General features: G+C 43.3%; 1 protein-coding gene across 1 annotated transcript; it reads left to right on the plus strand.

The window, feature by feature from the left end:
• Nucleotides 1-548: 548 nt before the first annotated feature.
• On the plus strand, nt 549-27,075 carry fnbp1a (formin binding protein 1a). Its single transcript, XM_084551412.1, has 18 exons — nt 549-685; nt 4,042-4,157; nt 6,343-6,393; nt 10,270-10,417; nt 11,109-11,171; nt 11,349-11,444; nt 11,726-11,740; nt 11,821-11,949; nt 16,774-16,920; nt 19,874-20,053; nt 20,143-20,334; nt 22,107-22,121; nt 22,237-22,346; nt 22,986-23,118; nt 23,423-23,565; nt 23,830-23,966; nt 24,606-24,764; nt 26,614-27,075. Exons 1-18 carry the CDS (start codon nt 656-658, stop codon nt 26,640-26,642), a joined length of 1,893 nt encoding a protein of 630 aa, XP_084407538.1. The 5' UTR covers nt 549-655; the 3' UTR covers nt 26,643-27,075.

The following is a 27,075-nucleotide window of genomic DNA, read 5'->3' on the forward strand; positions in this document are numbered from 1 at the left end:
TCAACATTTAATCCACAATCAGTAGATGCAGGTGGAGTTAGTTGGGACCTGATGTTCTCCTACTGTCCTCCTTCAGCCTGGACAGGGGTCTCAGTGACATCAACCAGGTAAGAATCAGTAAGTCCTTCCCAGAGGACGTCAGGGACACTGGTGTCCACCAATAATTACTGTAGCTATGTTCTTTTGGACTGGACGTTGGTAGATGTTGGTCCATCATACTCTACTCTACGTCCATAATGTCCTCAGAGACGTCCTTTCTTGTTTTCATTCTTTTTGTTCTGATTTGTCTTTAAAGTCCTCCATGGACAGGGCCACCTGCTGATGACGTCATCTCCATGGTCATCACATGTTCCTGGCACCATGTCTGACAGCAGGGCGGGACTGCAGCTGAACATGCGCAGTGCAGACATACAACCTCAGCATCTCCGCACTGACAAAGGGTCTGGAGACACCTCGCGAGACCGCGTCCTGTGCTCGAGCTGCTGCTGCAGAGACAGACAAAGACAAAGACAGAGACATAGAGAGAGAGACAGACAGAGACAGAGAGACACAAAGAGCCGGAGAAACGGACAGGTGGAGTCACGGGGAGGATGCTCGTGTCGGACGGTAGTTGCCGGCGATCGTGGTTGTGAGGAGCAGCGCGAGGAGCGGAGCCATGAGTTGTAACTGGGGCAACGAGCTGTGGGTACGTTCACCTGTTCACACCTGGTAACCCGGTAACCCGGTAACCAGCCATCCCCTAACCTGTCTGTCAGTGTGTATGTGCGCGCGCGCGTCGCGCTTCTGTCTGCTATTCCCTAGCAACACGGTGAGTGACGACAGCAGCTCGCGCTCTGCGTCCTCCATGATGCTGCAGCGCGCGACCGAGAGACCCCCAGTTATTATTATTATTATTATTATTATTATTATTATGTTTCCTTATTAGACACGTTCTTAAAATATACGTATAAATAAATATATGTGTGTATAAATGTGTATGTGTATTTATATATATATATATATATATTTATATATATATGTGTGTTATAATCACATTTATATTAATATAAGAATATGTTTAATAGTCTGAAACGAGGGTCAGGACTTGGGTCAGGACTTGGGTCAGGACTAGGGTCAGGACTTGGGTCAGGACTTGGGTCAGGACTAGGGTTAGGACTTGGGTCAGGACTAGGGTCAGGACTTGGGTCAGGAGAAGCTCTCAAGAATCCCTTGTTCTGGTGATTGAGGTCCTTCACAGTCTTCCTGGTCTTGGTCCAGCACTATTTGCTGAAGACTGACTCCAGGTCAGGGAGTTCAGTAATGGTCCTCTCAGCTGTTAGTCATAAACCGGGTTCCAGTGTCAAGGGTCCTTATTACCTGAGACATCATTTGAAGTCCTTTAAAGGTCTTAGGTGGTATTTGTGCAAACCCAGGTACCAGGACCCTCCACATGGTCCTGTTAATTGACGGTGTTTCCTGCTCTGATAAGTCAATGAAAGCCGATCAGCTCCTTTGTGGTGCTGACACCATTCCTCCACGTAGACTGTCCTGTCCCTGTGATCAGGGACCACAGTGTTGCCCACAGTGAGTACAGCATGGGGACACATATTAATTCACCTGTACTGATTGTGGTCGGGAAACTTGGACATCCATGGACATCCATGGAGCTTAGAGGATAGTATGGAGGAAATCAGGTTATTAATGACTCAACTATAAACCACTAACACCATTTTGACATTCATCACCTTTTTACTTGTGAGTATCTCTGGCCTGGAGTGGTGTGTTTCCTGTGGAGCTCTATACTACATCTGTTGTCGTGGTCTCATCAGCCTGCCCAGTCTTCATGGAATCCTGCAGTTATCCACTCCTACCTGAATGAACAATTCTCCAACCTGCCTATGATTCCTCTTACATTCTCAAACTGTCATGTAACATCATCAGTTTGTATCATCAGATTCCACATGTACGCTTTAGTCAGATATGTGTATCTATGACAGATGTATGTTTATCTTGCTGTTCTCTTCTCTCTTTCTTCTGTCTGTACCCGGCTGGCCTTAGGCAGATGGTTTCCTCCATATGAGCTGGTTCTGGTTCTGGTTCTGGTTCTGCTCAAGGTTTCTTCCTGTTAAAAGGGAGTTTTTCCTGCCACCGTCGCCTTCAGGCTGCTCTGGGGGTTTCAGGCCGGGTTTTCAGACCGGATGTTGTAAAGCGCCTTGAGACGATTTGTATTGTTATTGACGCTATATAAATAAAATTGAATTGAATTTACCGTCTAGTTGGGAAGTTGGGGAGGTACAACTGCAATGGATCCAGGGAGTCCCATGGTGATGAGGTGATAATGTGACCAGTTTCTCAAAGCATTTCACCGCGGGTCAGAAATATTGGCCCGGTGGGCTGAGGTTTCTTCGGGACCTGACCTGGGATGCTGTCTGATCCTTCTGCCTTTCTGGTACTCTCCTGAGTGCTTTTCTCACATCATGCATTTTCCCTCTCCACATGCTGCCTGTAACACTGCCTGTTAGCCCTGTTAGCATTGTTAGCACAATAGAGCTCCGCTGACGTAGCTGACGTCACCATGCACCAACAATCACAACACCGCCATATTGGCAGGAAAGTGCGCTTCTCTAATTACTATTCGCTTGACAACTGCTAGCAACTAACTTGTCCTTGTACCAGTTACATCCAAAAATGGTCGACAGCTGTTGTGCCCCAGGACGCCGGAATAGTCTGGGACAAGGAAAGGGGAAATCGTCTTATAGGATTCCCAAAGATCCCACAAAATGCCAGATGTGGATTACTGCAATAAAATGTGAAGCCGGCATGAGAAAACGGAGTGGTGGGATCCCTCAAAAATGGATTTTGTTTGTGTAGCGATCACTTTATATCAGATACAGAATCCAGCGTTTTCCAAGTGTAAGGTCTTGTTTATTTAGCATGTTTTTAACACCATGTCCAACAGATTGCTTTTCGGTGATTAGCTAGTTACATTATGCTACCGTTATGACAGCATATCTGTGACGAAGAGTCACTTACCCTTCCAGTGATGATGACACTGTTTTTAGCCGACAAACCCCAAAGCTGGACGTGCATCATGAAGCCTGACTGTGTCCATTTGTACCCCTCCATGCTCTTGTATGCTTTCAGTGATTCTCCGGAGTAGAACAAAGGAAAGTTAATGAGGTAGTTACATCTGGATACTGCAGGTCAGGAACATTGTCTGCACCGACTGTTTCAGTGCTCGAAAAAATCACACCTGGGGCATGACAAGGGTCCGTGGTATCTAATCTGTGGAGTTTTGCCTTGTACTGGTCAATTTCTATGGCTTTAAAGTGTGCAGTAAACTCTGACGGCTGGCTCCATTCATTATAACTCAGAGTTTTCCTGCCAATATGGCGGCGTCAACATAAAAAGTCACGTGACGTCCAGACCTCTATAGGTTTCAGCCTCAAGGCTCATCAACCAGAGAAGCATCTGCATTCTGGCTCCAGGAGCTTGACGGAGGTAGAAGGGTCGTCCTGTCAAACCATCAGACTCTGCACGGTTGAAAAGTTGATTTGTATTTTTCTATTTCAGTGTTGTTGCCTAGAGATAATTTTGCCTTAATTACGCAGTTGCCTTTATTATCTTGCTCTGATTAGTTCATTGCTTATAGCAGACAGTAGTTTGAATTCTTGTTTTTCTGTTGCACTGGGTTGGACTGAAAGCAGCAGGGACTTCAGGTTGAGAACTAAGAGTGAGAACATACCAGAGTTTATTTGTGTCTCTATACAAAATCAAATGAACACAAACTCCCTGAATGTTAATGATGCCCAGAGCATGAAGATGTAATAACGTTCAGTGAAGACAAATCCATCTCTAGAGCGTCCTTTCCCACTCTTAATGGAGATTACACTCATAAACCAGCACCTGTTAGCCTGTCAGACCTAACAACCTCATTTCACCTTTCACTAATCAGCTGATCTCAGGTCAGTGACCCCAGTGTCCTCAGTATGTTGTTCAGGTCGGTATCTTTGTGGAGACTGAAGCAGTTAACCTCCAGCTGATGTCTGTTTGCTGTTTCAGGATCAGTTTGATAATCTGGAGAAACACACCAGCTGGGGAATCGACTTCCTGGAGAGATACACCAAGTTTGTTAAAGAGCGGGCTGACATCGAGTTGAGCTATGCCAAACAGATAAAGTAATGTTTCCTGAACGTCACCTCCATGTCACCTCCACGTCACCTGAACATCACCTCCATGTCACCTCCTTGTCACCTCCATGTCACCTGAACGTCACCTCCATGTCACCTCCATGTCACCTGAACGTCACCTCCATGTCACCTCCATGTCACCTGAACATCACCTCCACGTCACCTGAACATCACCTCCATGTCACCTCCATGTCACCTGAACATCACCTCCACGTCACCTGAACATCACCTCCATGTCACCTCCATGTCACCTGAACATCACCTCCACGTCACCTGAACATCACCTCCATGTCACCTCCATGTCACCTCCATGTCACCTCCACGTCACCTGAACGTCACCTCCATGTCACCTTAACATCACCTCCATGTCACCTGAACGTCACCTCCACGTCACCTGAACGTCACCTCCATGTCACCTCCATGTCACCTCCATGTCACCTCCACGTCACCTGAACGTCACCTCCATGTCACCTGAACATCACCTCCATGTCACCTCCACGTCCCCTGAACATCACCTCCACGTCACCTGAACGTCACCTCCACGTCACCTGAACGTCACCTCCATGTCACCTCCATGTCACCTCCATGTCACCTCCACGTCACCTGAACATCACCTCCACGTCACCTGAACGTCACCTCCATGTCACCTGAACGTCACCTCCATGTCACCTCCATGTCACCTCCTTGTCACCTGAACGTCACCTCCATGTCACCTCCATGTCACCTCCATGTCACCTGAACGTCACCTCCATGTCACCTCCATGTCACCTCCATGTCACCTCCATGTCACCTGAACGTCACCTCCATGTCACCTCCATGTCACCTCCTTGTCACCTGAACATCACCTCCATGTCACCTCCACGTCCCCTGAACATCACCTCCACGTCACCTGAACGTCACCTCCATGTCACCTGAACGTCACCTCCATGTCACCTCCGTGTCACCTCCTTGTCACCTGAACATCACCTCCATGTCACCTCCATGTCACCTGAACATCACCTCCATGTCACCTCCATGTCACCTCCATGTCACCTGAACGTCACCTCCATGTCACCTGAACGTCACCTCCATGTCACCTCCATGTCACCTCCATGTCACCTGAACGTCACCTCCATGTCACCTCCATGTCACCTCCTTGTCACCTGAACATCACCTCCATGTCACCTCCATGTCACCTGAACGTCACCTCCATGTCACCTCCATGTCACCTGAACATCACCTCCATGTCACCTCCTTGTCACCTGAACATCACCTCCATGTCACCTCCATGTCACCTCCATGTCACCTCCATGTCACCTCCATGTCACCTCCATGTCACCTGAACGTCACCTCCATGTCACCTCCATGTCACCTGAACATCACCTCCATGTCACCTCCTTGTCACCTGAACATCACCTCCATGTCACCTCCATGTCACCTCCATGTCACCTCCATGTCACCTGAACATCACCTCCGTGTCACCTCCTTGTCACCTGAACATCACCTCCATGTCACCTCCATGTCACCTGAACGTCACCTCCATGTCACCTGTGTAATCTCTGTGTCACTACCCTGTCTATACCTGTCTGTCTCTAACCTGTCTGTCTCTCTAACCTGTCTGTCTCTAACCTGTCTGTCTCTAACCTGTCTGTCTCTACCTGTCTGTCTATACCTGTCTGTCTCTAACCTGTCTGTCTATACCTGTCTGTCTCTAACCTGTCTGTCTATACCTGTCTGTCTATACCTGTCTGTCTCTAACCTGTCTGTCTCTAACCTGTCTGTATATACCTGTCTGTCTCTAACCTGTCTGTCTATACCTGTCTGTCTATACCTGTCTGTCTCTAACCTGTCTGTCTCTAACCTGTCTGTCTACACCTGTCTGTCTCTAACCTGTCTGTCTATACCTGTCTGTCTATACCTGTCTGTCTCTAACCTGTCTGTCTCTAACCTGTCTGTCTATACCTGTCTGTCTCTAACCTGTCTGTCTCTAACCTGTCTGTCTATACCTGTCTGTCTATACCTGTCTGTCTCTAACCTGTCTGTCTATACCTGTCTGTCTCTAACCTGTCTGTCTCTAACCTGTCTGTCTATACCTGTCTGTCTCTAACCTGTCTGTCTATACCTGTCTGTCTACACCTGTCTGTCTCTAACCTGTCTGTCTCTAACCTGTCTGTCTATACCTGTCTGTGTGCAGGAGCTTGTCTAAGAAGTACCATCCTAAGAGAAGCAGAGAAGATGAGAGCAGGTCAGTTTATTTATTCATGAATCATTTAATAATTATTTACAATGCATCCAGAAAGTATTCACAGTGCTTCATAGTCCTGTCACAATAATCAATAAATCAATTAATCGCACGATAAATGAAAACGAACTCGATCATTTTTCCAGCCTCCATATGTTGCCATGTGCATACGTGTTGTTCCTCGTCTCTCTACCAAACAGGCTGGATGACAAGAGGGTTCACTCTGTGCATCGGTCTCAGCACCTGGACGCGTTGGTTCCACAGATAATGAATGGAGTGAACCCTCCTGTCAGTCATCCAGTCTTTGTCTCAGTGGGGGGAGGCGGGGCCACTAGCATCCACAGAGAGAGAGCAGAAGGTGAGCCTCGTGAGGAATAGAGAGTAAGGTAACACCAGTAGAAATATGTAGGAATGAAAGAGATGATTTAAAAGAAGAACGCCACAGCCCCAGTGTGGGAACATTTGGGATTTAAACCCAATCAACAAGGTGAGTCCATTAACACGGACGAGCCAGTACGTCGTATTTGTTTGAAAGTAGCGGCAACGGAAAAAGCTGATACAACCAACTTTCACCTGAAACACAAGCATCCAGTCCAGTTTTACAGCTGAGAATAAAAACCTGCAGCTCTTGAGTCAGAGGAGCCTTCACCCCGACAGTCAACACTCACTGAGACGTAAATAGAAACCAAACAGTAAAATGGTGTGTGCTCACAGAGAGTGGAGTTCACTACATTACGTCTGTTTTATTTATTTAGGAGATTTAAAAGTTCTTGACATTCCAGTTACAGTGTTAAATACTCCTGAGAAATAAAAAGTTTATTGTTTTTGAAAGGGTGTACTTATTATGATATTATCATTACATTAGTGAAAACATGGTCTCAGAATAATGTTGACAATAATATGGTTTATTGAAAATAAATTGTGGGACAATATATCGTCCAGCAAAATGTGTTATGGTGACAGGCCTAGTGCTTCACTTTTTGGAAATGTTACGTTACAGTGTTATCCCAAAATGGATTAAATTATTTTTTTCTACACACAACACAACGATGTGACAAAATTTACTTTTCAGAATTTTGCAAATTTATTAAAAATAAAACACCAACAAATCACATGCACATGTACAGTATTCACAGCCTTAGTCATGAAGCTCAAACTGAGTTCAGGTGCATCCTGTTTCCACCGATTATCCTTGAGATGTTTCTACAGCTTAATTGGAGTCCACCTGTGGTAGATTCAGTTGATTGGACATGATTTTTAAAGGCACACACCTGTCTTTATAAGGTCCCACAGTTGACAGAGCATGTCAGAGGACAAACCAAGCAGGAAGTCAAAGGAATTGTCTGTAGACCTCAGGATTGTCTCTTGGGAAGGGTACAGAAAGATTTCTGCTGCTTTAAAGGTCCCAATGAGCACAGTGGCCTCCATCATCTGTAAATGGAAGAAGTTTAGAACCACCAGGACTCTTCCTTGAGCTGGCTGATCGGGGGAGAAGGGCCCTAGTCAGGGAGGTGACCAAGAACCCGATGGTCACTCTGTCAGAGCTCCAGCATTCCTCTGTGGAGCAATCCACCAATCAGGCCTGTATGGTAGAGTGGCCAGACGGAAACCACTCCTTAGTAAAAGTCACATGGGAGACCATCTTTAGTTTGTCACAAGGCACCTGAAGGATTAGAAACAAAATTCACTGGTCTGATGAGATTGAACTCTTGGTGTGAATACAAGGCGTCATGTTTGGATAAAACCAGGCACCGGCCATCACCAGGTAGTAATAATAATAATAATAATAATACATTTTATTTATAGGCGCCTTTCACGACACTCAAGGTCACCGTACAGAATTGTTGTATACCAAAGGTGTATACCATCCCTACAGTGAAGCATGGTGGTGGCAGCATCATGCTGTGGGGCAGGAACTAGGAGACTAGTCAGGATAGAGGCTCTCTGGAGAGATCTGAAAATGGCTGTGGTGCACCGCTGCTTCCCATCCAACCTGAAGGAGCTGGAGAGGTGCTGCAAAGAGGAATGGGTGATAGGTGAGCCAAGCATGTGGCATCATATTCAAAAAGACTTGAGGCTGTAAATGCTGCCAAAGGCACATCAACAAAATATTGAGCAAAGGCTGTGAATACTTTCCAGACGCACTGTAATTAATGCTCCAGTTGAACAGAAAGTAGGAATCTACTAACTAGAGTTAGTGTTTTGTGGAGGACGTCACATGATTCATTACATAGGTTAAAGGGTGAGTTGGATTTATGTCCCAGTGAGGGGAGGAGGGGCTTCAGAGAACAGATCCTTCTCCTCCATGATCCGCCATCCCTCCCTAACCCTAACCCTAACCCCGCTGGTCTTGTTTTATTCTAGCATCAATTCAAAGCGTCGATAACAGTGAATTCATACAACATATAGATAATGTAGGTAACCAAACGGTGGACTGTTAATCTCACAATGTCTTCTGAGAAATAGCGTTGTATGGATGTTCTATGAGTCTGTGGTGGCCAGTGCGCTCCTGTACACTGTTGCATGCTGGGACAGCAGGCTGAGAATGGCAGACGCTAATAGACTGAACAAACTAATCCTGAAGGCCAGTGATGTTGTAGAGGTGGAGCTGGACTCTTTGAACACACCATCCTGGACAACTCCGCCACCCACTCCACAACACACTGGCCAGTCTAAAGAGAACCTTTAGTAACAGACTCATTCTACCCAAATGCACCACAGAACACCACAGGAGGTCATTCCTGCCTGTGGCCATCAAACTTTAGAACTCCTCCCGCTGAGTGTTGGTCACTCTTTAACACTCTCAACACACAGACGCTGTTAATTTAGTTGCAACCTCTTACCTCTGTATATTGTGAATACTTGTGCAATATTGTTTCTTTTACTTTAAATGCATCTTACTTTATTTTTTATATATTTTTGTACTACTTTTATTCTATTGTATTTGTCTGTCAACTAGCAACTGTCACTTTATGGGAGCAACAGCAACAAAACAATTTCCTTGAAGGATTAATAAAGTATTCTGATTCTGATTGACAGAACAAGCTTGTTACATCACAAATGAGTCAGATTTGAAATGGCTCGCTGAAGGACACATTTTTCACTCTAACCATTCATAACAAACTGACTGCATGGCTTTTTATCAGTTCTTCTGAGCTGACAGACATGCCACACGCCCTACACCCTACTTTAAAGGAACCTCCACCACAGACTCCTCAACATTTTACCTGTCATTACGTTTTCCTCACGTTTCTCAGGAAGTCTTGGATGCAGTTTCTAAAAGCTGCAGCTCTGAACGATCAAAGAGCTTTGCTTTCAGGGAGGTAGTTGGAACCAAGTAGGGATGATAATAGAACTGAACTGGCATTGGGCTTCAGCCAAGCCTGAGCTTTTGTAATGCATTATTTTAGGTCTGCCATAAACCAGAACCACGTCCCGTCAAAACATCTTTTCTGTTTGATTGAATTGATTCAACAGCTCCAATAAAATGACTAAACAGAATCCATGGAGTCCACTCAGTCAAAGGCTGCACCCAAACAACAACAACAAACACTGAACGTTTAAAAGAAGAGAAAAGTTTCCTGGAGACAGCATCAAGGGGAAAAATCTTCCAGAGAGGGTTAGGGAGTTTATGGCAGCGTTGGATGACCAGAACATTTCTGGAGTAGAGAACACAAGGTACCAGCTACCCTCTCCACACTACATTAACTTTGACTGAAAGATTTAGTCCACTCTAGGAGAAGACAAGGAAGACAAGGACAGACTTTAGGAAGCTACAGGAGGGAGACCACCTCTAGGACATTTAGGATCAGAGAGGGACTCATGTCTAACCAGACAACTCATGTTACATTACACCTGTTCTCTGATTGGTTGTTTCAGGTACACCTGGTGTCTGGCGTTTGCAGCGACTCTCCAGCAGCTGAATGAAGTTGCCGTTCAGAGAGAAGAACTCGCTGAAAACCTGAACACACAGATCGTCTGTGAACTGGCACGATACACTCAGGACCTGAAGACAGAGAGGAAGACTGTGAGTGAACAAATAAATATAAGCAAACATAAAGACAAGGCCCCACCCCCTGTCGTCTCTGCTGGGATAGAGCACACAACTGGCAGCCAATCAGAAAGCAGGATACTGCAGTAATAATAAGTACAACAGTAACTGGGTCACTGACACTCACTCTTCAGTTTCCACATTATTTCCACCCAGCAGCTCTGAACACCAGAGTGTGTGTTTGCGTGTTCATGGTGATGTGATAAAAATAAGAATATAAATGAACCTAAACTGTGTTTTGAGCTGTGAACTAAACATATCATCATTTATATGAAGCCCAAAGCGCCATCTGGTGTTTGACAACAGTAACAGTCGTCACCATCAATCTGAGGAACAGTAATAAAACTGAGCGTTAAGTCCTTCTAATCAGATGTTTCTGGTTATCTAAAATACCAAGAGGATTGTCGGTTCAGAACTGATAATAACATAAAATAAATTCTGTGTGATTCTGTCTGACCACGTGTTGCTTTTAATATGGCTTCAAACCTTTAGTGTTAATGAACGACAGGCTGTGATTCAGTCACTGAAACAAAAATGTGACAGAACGTTGAACGCTGCCACAAAGTAGAGAAAGGGGTAACCATGGAAACCTGTAGAAGTAGAACAGTCAACTGATGAAGAAGAACACAAGGTCCTGTCTCTTTAAGACCCATTTATGTTGTTGCAGCATTTCCAAGATGGCCGCCGTGCCCAGCAGCACATTGAGAGCTCCTGGAAACAGCTGGAATCTGTAAGTGCAGCCCTCCACCCGCCAACAGCTCTATCCGACAACACCTCCACCTAACCCCACCTGCCAACACCACCATCCACCAACACCTCCACCTAAGTCCACCCACCAACGCCTCCACCAAACTCCACCCAGCAAAGATGAATAGCTGGGTCACAGATGTTGATTGATTTTTTTCAGAGTAAACGTCGGTTTGAACGTGACTGTAAGGAGGCGGAGCGAGCTCAGCAGGTCTCAGATAGACTGGACCTCGACAACAAGACGGATGGAGAGAAGGTTGGACACACAACACCATCAGTGTAGTTCAGTATAGGGATACACAAAAAGACACACTAGGGGTCAGTCCATTAAAAAGTGTTTTTTTCCCAATACTGCAGCAGTGGTTCATAACTACAACACTAAAACCAATAAGTAAATATTAGACAATGATATAGTGTGCTGACAGAAAGTGTTTTAAAGTAAAAACTTGATGCCAAGTTGAATCAGCTGATACGATTTTTATAATTCATGATGATCATGTTTAACCAAATTTGTGTGTGTTTCTGTCCATGTCTCAGCGCTGCTCTCTGAAGGTAAGCTTTGTTTGGTTTTATCCTTTCTGTTCATGTCTGGAGACCAGTTGTTGTAATAAAACCTGATCTTCTGGATTCAGGCTCGTCAGACAGCTCAGCAAAAACAACAAGCTGCCGAAGAGTCCAGGAAAGACTATGTGACCAGTTTAAACCAGTTCAACCAAGACCAGCACCAGCACTACCACACTCTGGTACCAGTTATATACCAGGTAAATCATCACTGGTTCCAGCAGAGGTTGCACTAGACTTTTTCGTTGTCTGTCATTTTGAATGACAGGGTCATACAAATTCCGTCATAATCTATTTTTACCCGTCACTTTAATTTTTTAAAATGATAATAATGACATATTCGATAGCATTTTCATTCATTTTTAATTAATATTCAGTCCAAACAAGCTGAACAGAGAATCCACACCGTGGATACACACATCAAAGCAGATGAATATATGTAGAAAAAACAAAAAAGTTAATTAATTAGAGGCTTTGTAAAACAGCAGCTTAGATGGCACTGTAGGGTTGAAGTGCTTCGGGTTAGGGAGGAGGGGGGACAGGGACACACAGCAGTTAACATTCTATACAGTAATAGCACAGAATTGCATGACTAGTAGTAGATAGGAAGGAGGACAAAAGCTCTGTGCCAGAGAAAAGAAAGTGGAGGATGTGAGAGAGAAGAGAGTAAAGGACATGTCCTCAGTGCATCGTCCCCCAGCAGCCTAGGCCTATAGCAGCATAACTAAGGGATGGTTTAGTCCAGCCCTAACTATAAGCTTGATCAAAAAGGAAAGTCTTAGTCCTGATCTTAAAATAGAGAGAGTGTCTGCCTCCCGAACCCAAACTGGGAGCTGGTTCCACAGGAGAGGAGCCTGATAGCTGAAAGCTCTACCTCCCATTCTACTTTTTGAAATTCTAGGAACCACAAGTAGGCCTGCACTTTCAGACCGAAGTGATCTGCTGGGATGATATGGTACAATAAGGTCTTTAAGATATGATGGAGCTAGGCCTTTAAGGGCCTTGTATGTAAGGAGGAGGATTTTAAATTCTATTCTAGACTTTAAAGGGAGCCAGTGAAGAGAAGCTAAAACTGGAGTAATATGATCTCTCTTGCTAATTCCTGTCAATGCTCTTGCTGCGGCATTTTGAATCAATTGGATGCTTTTTAAAGAGCTATTTGGAGCCAGACAGTAATGAATTACAATAATCCAGTCTGGACGACACAAATGCATGAACTAGTTTTTCAGCATCACTCTGAGACAGGATGTTCCTGATGTTGACGATATTACGCAGGTGAAAGAAGGCAGTCCTGGTCACTTGCTTTATGTGACATTTAAAGGACATATCCTCGTCAAATATAACACCAAGGTTTATCACAGTAGTACTGGAGGCCAAGGTAATGCCATCCAAAGAAACTCTGAGATGTTTAAGGTCAAATATAATGACTTCTGATTAGTCTGAGTTTAAGAGGAGGAAGTTCCAGGTCATCCTTTATGTCTTTAAGGAGTTTAACCAGCTGATTAGTTTCATCTGGTTTCATGGATAAATATAGCTGGGTGTCGTCTGCATAGCAATGAAAGTTTATTCCATGTTTCCTAATAATGGAAACATGTATAACGTGAAGAGTATTTCAAGTCTCTGTAGTAAAATATTATGATCAATAGAGTCAGATGCAGCACTAAGATCTAGCAGAACAAGTATAGAGACAACTCCACTGTCTGAAGCCATGAGGAGATCATTGGTAACTTTAACCAGAGCTGTTTCTGTTCTATGATGAACTCTAGAACCTGAAACTCTTCAAACAGACCATTCCTGTTTAAATGGTCACAACTGATTAGCAACAACTTTAACTAGAATTTTAGGAATAAAAGTGAGGTTGGAGATTGGTCTATAGTTCAATCAATCAATCAATCAATCAATCAATCAATCTTTATTTATAAAGCACTTTAAAAACAACAAGGTTGGCCAAAGTGCTGTACACAGACATGAGAATATAAAAACACTAAGAAAAATTAAAAACAAGATTTAAATCATAAAACCAATCAAACCATGTAAACAATAAGAACCGACATCTCATGCTGAGTTAAAAGCCAAAGACAAAAAATGTGTTTTAAGAGAGGATTTAAAATGAGGAAGACAGTCGGCCTGTCTAATGTGCAAAGGCAAATTGTTCCACAGTTTGGGGCCTGCAACTGCAAAGACGCGGTCACCTCTCATCTTCCTCTTTGTCTTTGGGACAACCAACAATGACTGATCTGCCGACCTAAGAGAGCGTGAGGGAGCGCACGGCTGGAGCAATTCGGACAGATACTGAGGAGCGAGGCCATGAATACATTTAAATACAAATAAAAGAATTTTAAAATCAATCCGGAAACGGACAGGGAGCCAATGAATATAGTTGGCTAAAACATCTGGGTCTAGAGTGGCTTTCTTAATTAAGGGTTTAATTACAGCAATGTTAAAAGACTGAGGATAAATTTATCTGGTTTAATATGGAGGTGTTAATTAGTTGGGACTGGATCTAGAAGACAGGTTGATGGTTTAGATGCTGTAATTGTTGAAGAGAGCTCAGAAAGATCTACTGGAGAGAAGGATTCCAGATGTTGATTAGGTCTTCCAGAAGTTTCTAATGTCACTGTACTTCCATCTTTGACAGCTGGAGGAAGGATGCCTTGAATGTTTTCTCTAATGCCAACAACTGAATTAGTAAAGAAGCTGATGAAGTCATTACTACTGAGGGCTAAAGGAATAGATGGCTCAACAGAGCTGTGGCTCTTTGTCAGTTTCTGTGTTAGGACCAGATCTAAGGTGGGATTAAAACAGGGAGTTGATCTGTTTCCATTCTGAGAAAAGACAACTGAATGTAATAATGATGTAAATGAGGAGCTAAGGCTGTCACTGACAACATCAACATGGATGTTAAAGTCACCTACTATAATGACTTGATCTGTTCTAAGAACTAAATCACATAAAAACTCAGAGTGAGGAGCAGGTGGACGATACACCACAACATCCAGTCTGGATGAGGAAGACTAAGAGGAAGACTTTCAGATGAATTAAAGCTCTGCTTAGGTCTAGGATTAATAGATGAATCAGAGAGGAAGATTGCTGCCACTCCTCCTCCTCCTCTACCTGTGTTTGGAGGAATGTGATAATTACTATGACTGGGTGGAGTAGACTCATTTAAACATATTCATCATCCTGTAGCCACGTTTCAGTCACACTAAACAGATCAATCTGATGATCAGTCCTCAAACTTTTTGTCCTCTGATTTAGTTGTGGCTTTGGGTCTGTCAGACCTCTTCCTGTCAGAGTTTCCCCCAGTTTCTGAGGGGCTTTTGATGGTGAAGGAAACGGTACTCACTGACATCTTGACTTTCCTTGCTATTTCTCTGTAGGAAAGATGATGGTCTCTCTCTTCTATATTTAATTTCCTTTTTCTGTTTCTATTTTTAAAGCAATGCACTACGTTGTACAGTACAGTACTGTTCAAACAATACCCATGAGGATATGTTACCTCTGTGTTGCAACACTACTTTTGTGCAGACAGAGGGGGTTGGTATTCAAGAAAAGTTGGGACACTTGTAGGAACTGGTAGCACCAACCTTTAAGGCTTTTTCAACTGCAAAACAGCTTTTAGTTGTTTTGTAATCATTTCTTGATTCCCGAAAAATTATTTTTTCTGTAATTTTAACCTCTGGCAGTTCACCACTTACACTTGTACCATTTCGAGCTATTCACTTTGACTTGAACTGCTTGAATTTCAATACATTCATTCATCTTCCATCCTGTGAAGGGTCACAGGGTCTGCTGGAGCCTATCCCAGCTGTCATCAGGCGAGAGGGGGGGTCCACCCTGGACAGGTCTCCAGTCTATCTCAGGGCTAACACAGAGGGACAGACAACCATTCACACTCACATGCACACCTCTGGCCAATTTAGAATCACCAATTAACCTAACCAGCAGTGGACAGTGGGAGGAAGCCGGAGTACCCAGAGAGAACCCACACAGACACAGGGGGTGGTGACTTATTCCAAGAAGCAGAGGGACCTGACTACAGCAGCCACCACCATCATCCATGGGAAGCCAGTGGAGCTGGTCGAGGAGTTCAGATATCTGGGCACCATCTTTGACAACCTGCTGAAATTCTCCTCCAACACTGAAGAGACTCTCAGAAGGTGCCAGCAACGTCTCTACCTCCTGAGGGAACTCAGCTCCTTTGGAGTCAGCAGAGACATTCTACAGACTTTTTATTACAGTTTTATTGAGAGCATCATCACCTTCTCAATAACCTGCTGGTTCCACTCCATCAGCCTCCACAACAGAAACCGACTGCAGAGCACTGTTTCAGTCTGCTCTAAGATCATTGGCCTGCCTGTAAGAACTCTATCACACATTCATGACCAACAGACACTCATCAGTTAAAATCACCAAAGACCCCTCACACGTCCTCCACTCAGCGTTTCAGTGTCTATCCTCTGGACGTAGGCTCCTCCTCCCCGCCTGCAGAACTCAGAGGAGAAAAGCCACCTTCGTCCCCAAAGCCATCCTCCTCCTCAACTCCTTCCCACACACTCTCTCTCTCTCTCTCTCTCTCTCTCTGACTCTTCTCCAGCTCACACACAGCCATAGTACAGTCACCCTCCCCTTGCCCCCCACCCCCATACTCACATACCAGAGACTCTTGGTTGTTTTTATTTATTACCCATTCTACCATGGCTATAACTTGTAAATACATATTCCCTGTAACTACTGTTTACTGTTTACTGTTTACATTTGCACTTTAGTCACTTTACTTATACAGTCTATTTACATTCTCCATGGATATTTTGGATAATTAAAACATTTATGGCATGGTAACTTGTATATACTTTGTATTTTGTATTTTGGTCTATTTCTGTTTTTTTCTTTGTTTTTTTTTAATGTCTGTACTTGCACGTTATGCTGCTCACTTGTGCCTTAAATTGTCCCCTGGGGACAAATAACGTTTTCTGAATCTGAATCTGAATATATCAGGTAAATCATGTTTCTTTGTGTTGTAGCGAATCCAGGACATGGAGGAGCGGCGGATCGAGAGAATTTGTGAAGCGATGCGTTCGTCAACAGACGCTGAGAGAAAGGTTCTTCCTGTTGTGAGTCACTGTTTGGATGCCATGATGGATGCTGCTCAGAGCATCCAGCCCAGACAGGTGAGACTCCTCTAGACCTGCATGGATTCTTGGTCTGACTTTCAGGAGGAAGTTGAACTACCCACCATCAGAAGAACCAGAGACATTTGTAAAGGATATAGATGAACATTTGCCTAAATTTGAACAGTGTAACAGTGTATATACAGAATGTCTTTAATATTTCTATTTTTCACTATATTGTAGGATATTCTACACTTTTAAAATGTCTCGTTAGGGCACCACCTCCTGTTATCGTAGGAAGAACACGGTTTAAATCAATTTATCAGTCTCAGTTAAATAATTTGCATATCTGAAGGAGTGAATCCTTTTCTACAATTTGTACTATTCATTCTCTGCCGTAGAACAACATCACAAATAACTTCTTAAGTGTGAACAAATATTTATTTAATAAAGTGACAACTATGAGTAAATGAGGGACTAATAGAATATAGGAGTGTAATCAAATAAAACGAATATGATAAGGTATTAAATAATTTCTGGAGCGATGGTGAGAGATGGAGATGTTTTAAGGTTTAATCTAAAGGTAATGGATTTGATACCTAATCTAATCAATCTTCTCTAATGTTAGTAGGGAGTTTCAAAGTAGTGACACCAACTCTTTGTCTTAAGCGGTAGGAACGATTCAGCCTACTTTTGTAGAGTCTTCTTGGCACGGTGATGGCGAAGCGTCGGTGTGACGAGATGGTGACGAAACGGCACAGCTGATGCAGGCCTCTCTGGGACCGGTAGATGGGACTCGTTGCTTGATCTGCAACTCCAACACCCAGCGTCTTGAGAGCGTTATAGGTGTTCAGTCAAAGGCAGTAGATGACACTTGGCAATGTCTTTGTGTTTGAAGAAAGAAGTCGGATCGTCAGGTCTTCTCAGTGTCGTTGCTATGGCAACAGCTTCTTGGTTTCTTGATCCGTCGAAGAGATTGGGTCTTTCTCTGATATCCCAGCTGACTACGCTGGCTAACTTATAAACGATGATGATTAGTACTTCGGTTCGTAGAGTATAAAAATGAATAAAACTAGAAAAATATTTATGTATATGTATATATATATATATATATATATATATATATTTATATAGTCACTATAAAAAGTTTACGTCGGGAAAAACGTCCGACGTGAAACAAACAGAGCTTGAAAATGACTGGATCGTCAATATTCAAGTTGTTCTTAAAACAAAGTTACTAAGTATAAACGTGACTAAGTACGTAAAGAAGAAGACTAAAATTAAAAGTAAAACGGAAACGGAAAATGGAAAGAAGTAAAGTTAAAAGTGCGGAGAAAGTAAGAAAGTGCAGAGAAAGGGGAGCGGTTTTATGAGTTAATTATTCAGGGCGTGTTTGGATCGGGTTTCTGAAGTCTTCGCGCGGAAAGAGAAGAGAACGCCTACTTCTTTGTCTCGAGATGTCTTATTGCCTGATCTTCTTAACCTACTACCATTCCATCACTCATCATGGCTCGTTAGCGATGTTCTTCGTATGCAGCAACATTCACATTACAACACGACAAGATGACGTATCAGAATGACCACATCAAAATAACTCATAAGCATCAGTAATTAATAAACTCAGATTCTCTTTACAGTGACATTTTGCAAATAATAAAAGGTTGGGGTTTCTAAAATAACAATTCTAACAGTTATAATTTCAACTAATAGCTACTATTAGTATAAGAACATACCTAAGTTTCAACATACTTCAACAGTGATTAAAAGAAAGAAAATGTTTTTAAAGATAGCCACTTGATGGCAATGTTGATCCATCCTTACCGTGTCAAATTATGTGAATTTGGGCTAGCTTTATCGTACAAGGATCAAAATCGTCTCATTGGGATCGTAAGCACTTTCTGAACAACAATATATAACTTACCAGGTTATTACAATTTCGATAGTCATATTATCAAACTTAGGTGCTTTTTAGAGAGGAGAAATGCAGATCAGAGTCTGGCTCTGGGAAAAGAAAGTTATTTACGACCTGCTTATCTGTGTTCCACTCTCTTGGTCACTCTGGGAGAGGGGGAGAAAGAAGGTAAAAGTATGTTTGCATGTGTGTGTCTCTGAAAAGGAAAATTAGTACATCACAAGTTTAAAACATAATTGAACATAACATTAAAGTTTCTAGACTTTGTCCATACGAAGTAGAAGAGTCAATTTTCATTCTTTGTAGTTCCAGATATCGTGTTGGTGTTCTTTCGATTCAATTCAATTCAATTCAATTCAATTTTATTTATATAGCGTCAATAACAATACAAATCGTCTCAAGACGCTTTACAAAAACCCGGCCTGAAACCCCCAGAGCAAGCCTGAAGGCAACGGTGGCAGGAAAAACTCCCTTTTAACAGGAACTTCAGAACTAATTAGTCCAAAAACAAGAGTGGGAAATTCCACTGAAGTGTAAATCTGTCTTTTTTGGCTCAGATGACGTCCTCAGCATCAGGGAGATCCGATAGCATGGGTCTGTTCAGTGTTTGGACATGGCACCTTTATGGCTAAGGTGTAAAAGGTTGATCTGTTAGAAGAATTCTTCTGCAAAACAACTTCGTAAATTTAAATTCCAAAGAAGGGGAGAATCGAGAGGACGACAGGACCCTACAATATATTTTTCAGAGTGTTGTTATTTTTTTGTACATATTTTTCAAATTTGTATTGTGTTTTTTATTAATTCCCCTGTCAAAGTCGTTATTGTTTTTGTGTATATTTTTTGCCAAATTCCATACTACTGTGACAAGGTAATTTCCCATACATGTGATTAATAAACATGTCTTATGTTTTATGTAACACGGGTTTGGACCAAAGACATCCAGAACTAATTTATATCAACACATTTTCACAATGTACACACCCTCAATGGCTTTTACCATCAAAGCTGCATCTTCTCAAAAACATCAGACAGGAAACACATCTTCATAGTTCATGTTGTGGATGAAAAGATATTCAAATCAGTGCAATACTCTGTGTGCAGGACACCCGTCAGGTGGTGGAGGTGTACAAATCAGGCTTTGACCCTCCAGGTGATGTAGAGTTTGAAGATTACAGCGCCACCATGAGGCGGAGCATCTCTGAATCTAGTTACCTGGACAACAGGACTGAGGGGGGGCGACGACCCAGCAGGAAGCTGTGGCCCTTCATCCGGAAAAACAAGGTAGTCAATGATCACAATGACACAGTGCTGTTACAAATACACTTGGAAGACTCACCTTGATGTCATGATCTCCTCCCCTCTCTCTCCAGCTGTTGACCCTACTGTCCTCCCCCAGACAGCCTCCACCTCCACCCCCAACCTCCCCTTCACCTGGGGGCATGGTCAACATCCCCCAGTCTCCACCCCCACCATCCAGAGACCCGATCACACAGCGGCTGAATGACCTCATGACTTCTGGCTCCAGAACGAGGAAGCAGTGTCTGCGCAGCCTCAAAAGAGGGGTACACCTGGATCTACCTAGATACACATAGACACACCTGGATCCACCTAAATACACATAGATGTATCTGGATACACGTAGATATACCTGGATCTACATAGACACATCTGGATCTGCCTAGATACAAATATACACACCTGGAGCCACCTAGATACACACAGATACACCTGGATCTAAACAGACACACCTGGATCCACCTAGATCCACCTGGATCTAAATAGACACGCCTGGATCCACCTGGACACACCTGGATCCACCTAGATACACATAGCTATACCTGGATACGGATAGATACAACAGGATCTACATAGACATACCTGGATGTACCTAGACACGCATAGATACAACTGGATACTCCTAGATATACCTGGATACACCTGGATACTCAGAGATACTCATAGATACACACAAAGTTGAACGACTTTGGATTTTTTAAAGTTAACTAATATGTGGTGAAAGGGTTAGCGTTGACTATCCAAAAAAGGTTAAAAAAAGGCAACTGAACTCTACAAGTCCAGTTGCCTTTTTTGAACCTTTTTTGGATATACCATGACCTGGATGACTGAGAACCTTCACAGACTTAGCGTTGACTAGTTGATGATGTCACACATAAAAACACAGTAGAAAGTAATGATGTCTATATTCTTGACCTGAATTCATGTTGTAGCGTTTCATGAAAAAGAAGCTACGAAGGCTTTTCTGCAAGGTAACTGAAGCTGGAACATGGGCTACTGTCGGGCCTAGACCACATCAGCACCATGAACACCATCACTCTGACACTTATAATATGCGGCTCTCACTCGGCAAACTCTCTTATAACTTTATCAAAAAGTTGATGTGCAGCCTCCTTCTCTCTGTTACCACAGGTTAAGTTGTTAATTGACTGCAGTTGAGTGGACCGTTCCTCTGCTAGCATTAACGGATGCCTTTTCAGATGAGTGTGTAATGCAGCAGCACAGTAGTTGTATTTCAGGACTGACTTACATATTCTGCATGTCACGGTAGAATGGGCTTTACCTTAAGTGAAGTATTTCCACACACGATGATCTGCTGCTAGTTTGCTATAATGACCCACTGGGCTCCTCACCTGCCTTCTAGGAGGCATCTGTGTTGTTATTGTCTCATGATCACTGAGTAGTCGAGTTCCTGCTTAAAGAGTCATGGTACAGCAGTAAAGTCGACTAGTCGAATGGTCAGCTAATTACTACAACCCCTAGATACTTCTGGATACACACAGGTACACCTGGATCCACCGAGATACACATAGATATACCTGGATACACATAGATATACCTGGATACACATAGATATACCTGGATACTCATAGATACACATAGATATACCTGGATACTCATAGATATACCTGGATACTCATAGATACACATAGATATACCTGGATACACATAGATATACCTGGATACACATCATATATTTAAGTTCATTTAATAGACCATGTGTACATGCAGGATATATAAATACATGAAGTTTATGCTGTGGAACCACAACTCTCAGAACTTGCTCCACTGAGCTGAGTTTCCTCATGTGGACGTGAACCGCTGTGACAATAATCACATGGTTCAGTCCACATGAGGAAACTCAGCTCAGTGGTTTGGAGCATCTCTGAAACCTTGTTAGACGCCGTGATATCTTGGTGCCATTCAGAGTGCAGAGTAATCAGACACACACATACTCTATATCTATATTGTACATATATCTATGTCTTAACCTGTTTTATGTTAATCTTTCTTCATGCTTTCTTCTCTGATTGGACAGCTGTCCCTGAAGCTGGTCAGTATTAAACGACATGACATCTGTCACTGGTTCCATTTAGTCCTGTTGTTGTCAACTCTGTGTCACTGGTTCCATTTAGTCCTGTTGATGTCAACACTGTTACTGGTTCCAGGGATCCAGTCCAGCTGACTGCAGTCACCTTCCTCCTGAACAAAGACGCAAGAAACTTCAGACCAGAATCAACAACATCAGCCAAGAGATCCAGAGAGAGAGAGAGCAGAGGTAACACACACTGTTAACACACACTGATAACTGAGGACCTGTTTAGACTTAGATCTGATCACAAGCGTCCATCTTTAGGTTCGTGAGGTCAGACCTTCTAACGCATCTCCAGATCTGATCTCAGTTTCTCTGTATGCAAATAAACTCCGACATTATCTGTGGTCCTGTAGAATATTTAACAGCTGATGTCTCTAATGGATCTCTACCACTTCTCCAGAACCGAGAACAACGCTGTTGTACGACTTTGGTTTCACATGTTATTATTTACACTGACGCAGGATCAGCTCTGTTGAGTCTAGGTGGTCTTTAATGTGACCCAGGATGCAGTGCGTTCACACTACCAAAAGAGTGCGGACACATCCGGACACATACGACCTGGACCACCTCCACATGTGGTTAGAGATCAATTCTCTCAAATGCAATCTCAATGCGCCCTGGGGGTTCACACCTGTCTTTTATGTGATTGGATCACCCTAATCCTTAAAGTATGAGGTGTGTGTGGAGTCCATCACAGGTCAAACACCAACATTTTCCCCCAGTAGAAAGTCATATAGGGGTTTCTGGGCGTTTGGCTGTGAGACATTGAACGTTAAATGTTTAATGTTAAATGTTGGTTTCAGTGTGGACCTATTGTTTCAGAGATGCTCTGCTGAAAATGAGGGAGGTTTATGAACGAAGTCCTCAAATGGGCGACGCCAGCAGTTTAGAGCCTCAACTGGAAGAAGTGAAGCAAAGTCTGCTGAGACTGGAAGAAGAGCTGAGGAGGAACCAGGTTGGTGCCGTCAATATTCTCAATGTTAAATTGTTAATTATAAAATCACATCAGTCTGTATGTGTGTGCGTGCGTTAATTAGCTCTTAAGGGCTTAGCAATATAAATAGGCAACATGAAAGTTAGTCTGGACACTAGAGTCCCAGTGATGACAGTGAAATATGTAGAGTGTAGTTTCACTCCAGCTAGCTCCCAGCTAACAATGGTCAACAACAGAATGTGTTATGTGATTGAATATATGTCATTAACAAAGAAGAACAACAGTACAAGTGTGTTCATGTGTGTTACTCTGTGTGCTACTGTAGGCGTGGCTGTCTGAGGTAGACAGCAGACTGTCTGATCACAGCAGCAGAAGACAAAGTGGTTGTGGGTTAAATTCACAGACAACAACGCCAGGCAGCAGCAGCTTGAAACAGCTGGACAACCGCAGTCCAGCAAGCAGAGAGAGGTATTATTGATCACTGATCACTGATCACTAATTATTGATGACTAATCACTGATCACTGATTAGTGATTAGTGATTACTAATTATTTATTACTAATAATTGATGACTGATGACTGATTATTGATCATTGATCATTGATTATTGATGTGATTACTGATTACTCATTACTGATTATTGATCTGATTCTCAATCTGAATTTTGAGCCTTTATCATGAAATACATCAGGTTACCTGTACTTATTGTGACATTTCAATTGTCCTCCTCAGCCCTGATGGCAGTTACACTGAAGACCACAGTGCTGAGCTTCACTTTAAGTCTCGCAGTTCTGAGTTTGATGATGACTTTGATGATGAAGAACCTTTACCAAGTATCGGCACCTGCAAGTCTCTTTACCCATTTCAAGGTACTCACAGACTCTGTATTTATTTGCATCTGAAATCAAAAAGTGTATGGTTCAAATAACAGGGCCTCAGTGAAACATGGAGGAGGTCGACAAGCTGACGACCTGGACAGGTGTGGCTGCTTCACATGTATTGAATAACATAAGTGAACTGGTCAGAGTTAGGACAGTTTAGATAGTAGTGAGCTGTCAGAAGTATTCAGGTGACCTGAACTACTTTGAAAAGGACCAGATGTTCTATCCAGATGATTCGGTTTAGCAGATCTATGAACAGGAATGGGTCAAAGCTTAACAGCAACCAAAACAAAATATCACTGATGGATATAGTAGTAATTAATGTAGCATTAATATTGTATCTAATACACGTCTGTAAGCTAATAATTAAAAATATATTAGTAGCAGTAAACTTAATGTATATATAACCTGTTTTATGCTTTAGTTCTTTACTTTAAAAACATAAGAAAAAGTAAATAAGAACCAAAAAAATGTACAGAATAAAAGTATTTCAATAATAAAACCATTCTATACCTCCATTTCGCCTTTTTCTCTTTGTCCACCTTCATCTCAGTCGTCAAAGTTTTCTCTACACACAAAAAAAGAAACCATTTAAAATGGTTGTTTCTCCTCATTGATTCTCCTCAGGACAGAATGAAGGCACTCTGTCCATGGTGGAGGGAGAACTACTTTCTGTGGTGGAGGAAGACAAAGGTGATGGTTGGACCAGAGTGCGGAGGAACCTGGAAGAGGAGGGATACGTTCCCACCTCCTACATCAAAGTCTTCTTGGACAGCAGCGCTAAAGGTGCCATGACCTACATATGACCTCTAAATGACCTTGAGCTGTAAATGTGACCTTCACCTGACCTCCCTGTGATCTTTCAGTAATACCAATAACATCTCAGACTTCGACCTTTGGATGAACTTTGACCTGAACACCTGAGAGACTTTTACTTGAAGCCCAGGTTACCTCAGTTAGTTTCTGACCTCTGAGACCTTTGACCTATGAATGTCAGTACACCAGTTGCTATGGTTACAGATTAGTTGTCCTGCCCACCTCTAGGCGTGTCTTCTCTCAATCTCAAATGTTCAGTTTCTGATCATTAAAGTGTGGTCGGGCTGCAATGCATTGTGGGACAGTGATGAGTGTTTTTTCTGATCTGAGGTGGACGAGCCTGGACAGATATCGATCATGTGATCAGTAGAGGAGGAGGAACCTGGACAGATATCGATCATGTGATCAGTAGAGGAGGAGGAGCCTGGACAGATATTGATCATGTGAATCTTCTGTCAGAGATTCTGAAATTATCAAACCTGAGCCAATAGCGGACTGTAGCAACCACGGGGGCCTCTAGTGACCATGGGGGCCTCTACTAACCATGGGGGCCTCTACTAACCATGGGGTCCTCTAGTGACCACGAGGGTCCTCTAGTGACCATGGGGCCACTGGGGCCTCTAGTGACCATGGGGGCCTCTAGTCACCACGGGGGCCCTCTAGTGACCACGAGGGCCCTCTAGTGACCATGGGGCCACTGGGGCCTCTAGTGACCACGGGGGCCTCTAGTGACCATGGGGGCCTCTACTAACCATGGGGTCCTCTCGTGACCACGGGGGCCTCTAGTGACCATGGGGGCCTCTACTAACTATGGGGTCCTCTCGTGACCACGGGGGCCCTCTGTGACCATGGGGGCTTCTAGTGACCATGAGGGATCTCTAGTGACCATGGGGGCCTCAAGTGACCACAAGGGGCCTATACTAATCATGGGGGCCTCTAGTGACCACGAGGGATCTCTAGTGACCATGAGGGATCTGTAGTGACCATGGGGCCTCTAGTGACCATGGGGGCCTCTACTAACCATGGGGGCCTCTAGTGATCACGAGGGGTCTCTAGTGACCATGAGGGGTCTCTAGTGACCATGGGGGCCTCTAGTGACCACAAGAGGTCTCTAGTGACCATGGGGACCCTCTGTGACCATGGGGGCCCAGAGGGCCTTCATTCCACTTGTGAGCTCCGACTGTGACACCAGTTCAGGTGAACGTTGCGTCCAGTAAAAACATCAAACAGCGGAAACATTTTCTGTGACTCTTTGCTTCAGTGTTTGTTGACGTCCAGCTGGGACCTGATGACACCTGAAATTTGGTTACATGGCGTGAAGACAACAATGTCTCATCAGGACAAGACATACAACATGAACTACCTGGTCAGAAGTATGTGGACACCCAACACTGTACGTTGATCTGTTAGAGACACAGAGGACAAGGACAGAGTCCGACCAGTGGACATCACTAATTAACCGGAAACTAAACTGAACAACCAGACGGGCTCAGTTCTGATGGAGGACAGGAGTTAAGATCTGAACGTAAATGATGTGTTGGACCATGGATATAACCCTAACCCCCTTTATTATCAGTATTGATTAAAACATGAACCAGCTGAATGTATGATCAGACATTTCATCAGTGATGAAGGAGCTGATTATTCTCTCTTTGAAACATCAAGAATCAAAAATTCATAAATAAGGAAGTCGAGTTCCTTGACAGAAATAAAACCATCAGCTACAGCTTCAGAGGACTATGAAGCAGGCAGTCAGACTGAATCTGTCTCTCTAACCTGTCTACCTGTCTGTCCACCTCTCTGTCTGTCTGTCTTGTAGGCTTTGTGCAGAGTAGTCGGCTAGTCTAGCGCAGTAGTCGACCAGTGAGGACGTCTCGCCACAGGAAGTGATGTAAAGAGCTCAGAGGAAGTCCGGTAACAAATTTACTCTTCAGATATCTCAGCCAATCAGCTGACAGACAGACAACTGAGAAACCAATCAAAGACCAGTCTGATCCTAAACAATCCAAACGTTTGCTAATTGATCTAAATGTATCTTTAGTTTGTCATTAATGAAGAAAACAAACTGAAAACTTCCCATGTTTAGTCATAGATTAAATTCATCTCTGAAGAAGAAACGTGATCTCTGTTCTTTCTGTCTTTAATCAGAACTTTGAACATTTAAAGAGAAAAGGAATCTGAACATTTTGTTTCTTCAGTGTTGTCATAGCAACGACCAGACCTGAACCAAGAAGCTGCAGTTTCTCAAACGTCCACTAGAGACTCCACCAAAGTCACTCCT

Source organism: Chelon labrosus (assembly GCF_963514085.1).
Source record: "Chelon labrosus genome assembly, chromosome: 9".
NCBI lineage: Eukaryota > Metazoa > Chordata > Actinopteri > Mugiliformes > Mugilidae > Chelon > Chelon labrosus.